General features: G+C 40.1%; 1 protein-coding gene across 6 annotated transcripts in view; it reads right to left on the bottom strand.

Moving 5' to 3' along the window:
* gtdc1 (glycosyltransferase-like domain containing 1) overlaps positions 1-6,368 on the bottom strand; it is a 48,741-nt gene continuing 42,373 nt past the window's right edge. For all 6 annotated transcript variants that reach the window (XM_067409909.1, XM_067409910.1, XM_067409913.1 and 3 more), the window contains one exon: positions 1-6,132. In XM_067409909.1, the coding sequence (XP_067266010.1) occupies positions 6,031-6,132 (102 nt within the window). In that variant the 3' untranslated portion in view covers positions 1-6,030. The remainder of the gene's footprint in view (positions 6,133-6,368) is intronic.

Raw genomic sequence — 6,368 nt, 5'->3', positions numbered from 1 at the left:
GCAAAGGATGTGATGAATTAGAATTTAATAAAAATTAGAATAAAAACACATTAGCCAGCATTGAATTGCATGCACCTTCGTGTATTCGTGACCACATGCAGGGCTCAGATGGAGCATTAAAACCCTCTCTCACACAGTTCCACAGCAACGAGAATCGCAGCAACATAGCTACACACTTCACCTAACCTAACCACAAACATTTCGAAACGTATGAAATAATTACGTATGTAATAGGTAATAATGGAACACAACAATTAGTTTACTACTAGAATTCAGTAAGTCTTGTTTGCATAGACGTACAAACCCGGCCATGCAAGTGCAATGCCCACAAATAACCTCCCCGGTCACCTAAGCAACGAACCACGCAGAGTATGTTTTCGACAACGTTTGACTTGCCCTGACTTCACCAAACACAAGACAAAAATCGTCCACATTGTAGGAACAAATGTTTCCAACTTTTCCGCTAAGGAAGTAATTGTAAGCATCCAGACTACGATATGCCTTTACTGCTTCTTTCGTGTAGACGCACTCTGTCTCAACTAGATAATGATACACGTCTGGATAAGTTACTTAAGGTAAACGTTTAACGTTCTGAGTGAAAAGTTGTCGCCTCAGTGTTTGAGTTAAAGGGTCCGGTAATTCCACGTTATCATCTATTTTTAGTTTTTGTAAATATCTTAACTGTTCTGTTTTAGCTAGACTTAAAAAATATGCGCTAGTCATTTTGTTTTGACAGCTTTGTGATTTAAAAATGGCGCCACCGGAAATGCTTAAGGACCAGACATGCGCAGTAGCATTGCAGCGCGTTTGTTTTTGTTTACTTCCTTGAAATGGTCTATACACACACGATGTGGTGTAATACTACAAAAAAATTATAATCATAACCTTTATCTCCATACCAAAATTCATCTTTTATAAATCGTTAAAATATTGATGTCTGTGATGCTGTGAGCATGGAGACTGTTGCGTAGACTGGAAGTATTTAAAATGTTTAACTTTTTTAAATGATTGATGTTTAATATGAATAAATAGCGCTCATAAACGGCCATCGATGGCATTCTCTAGTGAAACGAGGCTTGGACCCGGAAACGGCGTTCCTTACGTCACGACTTAACAAGCGGAGAGGGGGTATGTACGTGACGTCACTGTCGACCGTTAGGACTGCGGTCACGTCCACTGAGAGGCAAAAGACGGAGCGGCAGCATTGGTTTTCAGCGTGAATGTCGCGAAAAACACACAAAACAGATCCAAAACGGGAAAGACCCAGACAGCAACATAGTGTCAAACCAGATCCGGCCCAAATCTGTTCCGTATCTAATCCACATGTACCAGATGTGGGCCGAATCTGGGCAACACTATGTTGCTGTCTGGGGAGCTTTGTGATTGACTGTACAAATAGCTTTGACACAAAACCTGAGGTAACGTTATATATTAAAAAAAAAAAAAAATGCAGAAAGCAACAGAAAATAAGCAAATGGATCACTGCAATTCACAGAAACAGCTGGACTCCAGGCAGAGAAACATGGATTTGCAGTTATCATTTCGTCAAACTGTTGGATTTTGAGGTAAAATCATACCGTATATATTGTATTGTTATATATTGTGTTGACAACTGATCAATTAAATATTTACTCTTATATTCTGCATAATTTGGTGTTTTTAAATAAACAATACTGACAAAAACTATACTATAAAACTATATATGTTTTAGGGCTGGACAATATGACGATATAACATTGATATAACTTAAGTGATTACGCGGATTTAAACCTACCTATATTGTGGTCATATAAAATATTCACTGGCAGATTTGCTTTATGTATTTCCCCACCATCGAAATCATCACGAAGCAGGCTCTTTTGCCACTCAGTTCAGCTGAGAGAGAGCGCGTTTTCGGCGGGAAAGTGACGTCTCCGGCGGCGAGAGCGTCAAAGTGACGCTAGTCATTCATTTTCAATGAGAGCCGGCGGCGAGCTCCGGCGAGAGCGGCGCGTCTTGGACGGTTGAAATCAGGTTAACTTTATGGTAATGAGCTATGACGCGGTTCGGCGGCAACCAATTAGAATGTAGAGGTCCTCGCTTGAGAGGCTTCCGATTGGTTGACGCGATTTGTCATTTACTTTGGCTCTGCTTTGACCCTCCCGTCGGCGGCGGTTTGAACGAACAGTACAGCGTTGTTGGCAGGGCAGCCAAGGCGAATGTTGACGCTCTCGCCGGCGGCGGTGTGAACGCACAGGCGTCTTTGTGCGCGAAGCTTCGGATCTGTCAGTCAGCGCGAGTAAGATCGTTTTGTTTACATCAGCATGACTTTTATAATCACATTTCATTGGTTCAGACTCATGCCAACGAGAATTCGCTATGAATATTCCCAAAGTTGGAATGCTGCGCTTTACAATGATACCAAACTTGTGCTGAGGAGAAGCGCCAGTCATCCAGAAGCGGGCAGAGAAAAACAGCATTTTTTCATGGACAAAGGACAGGTACTCCTCTCAGAAAACGTACAAAAATGATACTTTTAGATGTTTAATTGCTATTTGGAACATTGGGATCTCTAGTCTAGACGAGGGCTTAATAAACAATTTTTTGTGAAAACCTGAATTTCGACAAAAATTGACATTTTTTTACTTGTTCTGCCTGTAGCTCAAAATTAGCCTGTGCGCATTCAAACTCATTTTGCCCACACACACACACACACACACACACAAACACAAACTATATATAAAGTTTGATGTCACTAAGATTTTAATGTTTTTGAAAGTCTCATGTTTATCAATGCTGCATTTATTTGATAAAAAATACAATAAAACAGTAATATTGCAAAATATTGCAATTTAAAATAACTCTTTTCTATTGTAATATAGTATAAATGTAATTTATTCCTGTAATGAAAAGCTGAATGTTCGGCATCATTACTCCAGTTTTCAGTGTCACATGATCCTTCAGAAATCATTCTAATATGCTGATTTGTAGCTCAGGAAACATTTATTTTTTATCAATGTTGGAAACACTTGTGAAGCTGAATACTTGTCTGGATACTTCTGGCATTTTTATAGACTTATGTCATTATGTTTGGGAACAAATAGCAACAAGTTGATCAAATTATCAGGTCTGCTAACCATTGTGACCAGTGTGAAGGGCTCTATTGACGCCATGCGGTCGGTGGGCGAGGGGCGCACAAAGCTGTATGAAACCGTGGCCTTCATGTTTTCTCTATGTAAGCCAAGACGTTCCACGTCTAATGATTTCATGTAATAACTGGAGACCACTGCGCTTTTCCGAACCCCGACAAACTCCCACACACCCCACCCCCACATTTTGTTTTCCCATCCTTCTTGGCAGAGCATCATGGAAACGAGCGTCTTTGTAAGTCCGCAAAAACAGAAAAAGAAATGCAAGAAAGGGCCCAAAAGTAAATGAAAGCATAACAATACAGTGTCCCTGTGAGATGCCTGCCATGTTCTAACCACCAGGCCCCATTAAAAAGAGCCTGGGCTCCAAGAGAACATGGCAGCATATTGATAGCATATGACTGAGTCACATGAGGACAACTACATCTCTCTTTCTCTCTCTCTCTTATCCATTCCTCCGGTGTTCCTTTAAGACCATAGATCAGGGCCATGGTATAAAAACTCAAAGTGAAATGATGAGTATTCTACCTGTCACTTCAGCCAGGGCCGCCTCCTCATCTTGCGAGGAGAAACAAACAAATGATATAATCACACAACCGTACTTTACAACCACAAACAGTAGTACACACTTCCCCTTGGTAATGGTATAATTGGACAGCGTGCCACAACATGAGCCGGTGTGAAAAAAAGACTAAAATAAATAAACTGGCATCGAGCAGCATGCAAAGAAAATAAAAGCCTCTTCATGTACAGTCCATCCCCATTTACAAACCTTTACTTACGGTCCTTCCCCTGTTTAGAAAATAAATTATTTTAAAATGATCATATGATTTTTATATGATTAGATAGTAACAATGTCATTTGACGAATAAGAACTTTGATCTAATGAAATTCACAAAAATAAGGTGATAGATATTACAGGTGCTAGTCAGTGGGGTTAATTCGAGAGTTGACCTGTTGACCTAGAAGGTTGGAATAATATTCCATTTATTAAGCAAAAATGACAAAAACATATTAAAATAAATATACTTTTAATACATATGAAGAAATAAATCCTTCCTAATTTGGTGACAGCCATGCTCAAACTGTACTGTGACCACTAAATTTTGCCCAAGTCAGAACTTGAGGGTTCTCATTAAAGTGCCATTTCCATTTTCCATTTCCTAAATCCTTTTGCTGGTTTCAGAGGAGGCTGTGATGATTCTGTGCATTTCATTTGCAGCGAGTTGCTGCTCTGAACTCGGTTCCTGTTACGGCAATGATTTCAGAAACGACAGAGAGAATGCTTAAAGTATTCTTCCAAGAATCTAATTGAGATACCATTATCTGATTACGTTCAAAGGTCTGAATATCATAACTAACCTCAAAACTGATCTTGAACTGATGAGTATTTATACCTGATGCTGTATCAGATCAAATTCACTTTAGTGATTCCCCTGTCAGATATTAATTTATCTACAAATATGGTCATATAATATGAATGGCGGCTTTCCAAGCTCTGTGCTGCTCCAACGGGACACCAAACATGAACTGTGGGGGAAATAAGACGACCGCACAAGTCTTAATACCATTTGTTTTGCCATCGGATTCGACCGGCATTAAATTAGCTTCCCTAGAACACCATCAGTGAGAAAACAGCAACAAGCCAATGAAATGGTTTAATGTGCACTGAGTTTTATAGAGGTTGCTATTAACTTTTTATATGTGGGGTGACATTTTGTGCCGAAACAGCAGGTTATAGGCTTTATGGCGTCATTAGGTCCTGACCTCAGGTCGGCCTGGGGTAGATGGCAAACGCATCTGACAATGCAGGATAAGGTGCAAACAGGTCAATCACGTTCATCTGCTCCTTATAAATAACACAAGTCAGAAGTGTTCACTTTAAGATGAACAAAAAGAGGCAAATCATATGTAATACGTTACATATGGAGAGAGGATATTAAGACTATTTTTTTTCTATGAGCTATAAAGGAAGCATCCTACTTAATGAGGAGTAATGAGACTAATCTCAGCTGTGCGCAAAAAGATGGCGATGTGATTATATTTGAGCCTTTAATTCGAATCCTCCGTCCGGCGCACCTGAAAAATCGATGCATCTGAAATAATAACGCCAGAAAGTCCGCCGCTTTATTGAGAGAATGTCTGATAATAAAGGAGGAATCCTTCAATAACTCCTGCAATAAAAGTCAGGCCTTTTTTAATAACACATATGTTGGCAGACCTGAAGAGGGCCGTGTGATTGTGGCATTGCTGTGATGTGAAAGCAGACACTTATATCTTTATGGAAAATCTGACAGGCCATTGTTAGTTTGCCCAGATTTTACATTTTGCAAACACATATAAATAGCTAGTTACCATGCCCCCTTAATTATGTAGCGGGTTCCCGGCTGCAACGTACAGCCAGATCTCCGATGCAAGGAAAATAAAAGAACCATATTTAGATTCAACCACAGTCCTGGGGAAGCCTTGCATCAACCTTTACTGAGCCTCAGGGGACTTTGTCACAACCTGGCAACCTCAGGTGGAGAAAGAGCCCACAACGTTTCAAGCCGCAACTTGGCTGCCACTCTGTCGGAGTGGGAACCAAAGACTCCAGAATTCCAGGCTGGAGTCCTCCGGCACAAAGGATAAAAATGGATATGCACCGAAATATGAGGTGGGCCCGCCTTCGCGCGACACGAAAGCGGTTTCAGGTTTTTTGATTGTTTATTTTTACTTTGTTCTTTTTTCCATTAACCACAAATATAAAGTTGCTTTTTTTCCGGCACACAAGGACATTAAAATCACATATTCATGTTTTTCTTGAGTAATAGCAGAGAGGTAGAGAGGTTTTTTCGGGTCATAAACTCTCTTTAACAATGAGGCTGGATTTTAAATCATAATGTATTTCTTGGTGGTCACGTCATGATTTATGCTCCTCTGTTAGCATCATGTCGCTGTCTGCTCTCAGCAGAGATCTGAAACCGTCCCCCAGAGTGTCCCAGGAGAAAGCGCTGACATTCACCTAGGAAACAGAGAGACGAAGAGAATAACAGGAATGAGATGGAAAAAGCAGGGAACTGTGAAAGTGTTAAGACAGAATTGGAATCCGATTGTTTTATGATTAGTTAAGGAGTGGTTCTCAAGTGGTTTCGCTTCAGGATGTAGATTTTAATAATTTCATAATTTTAAATTCAACATCAAGTGAGACCCGAGCCAGTACCACGACTGTGTTATGTAACAAGAGTAAGAAATTATTTG

The sequence above is a fragment of the Chanodichthys erythropterus genome, chromosome 14 (assembly GCF_024489055.1).
Source record: "Chanodichthys erythropterus isolate Z2021 chromosome 14, ASM2448905v1, whole genome shotgun sequence".
Lineage (NCBI taxonomy): Eukaryota > Metazoa > Chordata > Actinopteri > Cypriniformes > Xenocyprididae > Chanodichthys > Chanodichthys erythropterus.
This window is presented reverse-complemented; position numbering and strand designations above follow the sequence as displayed.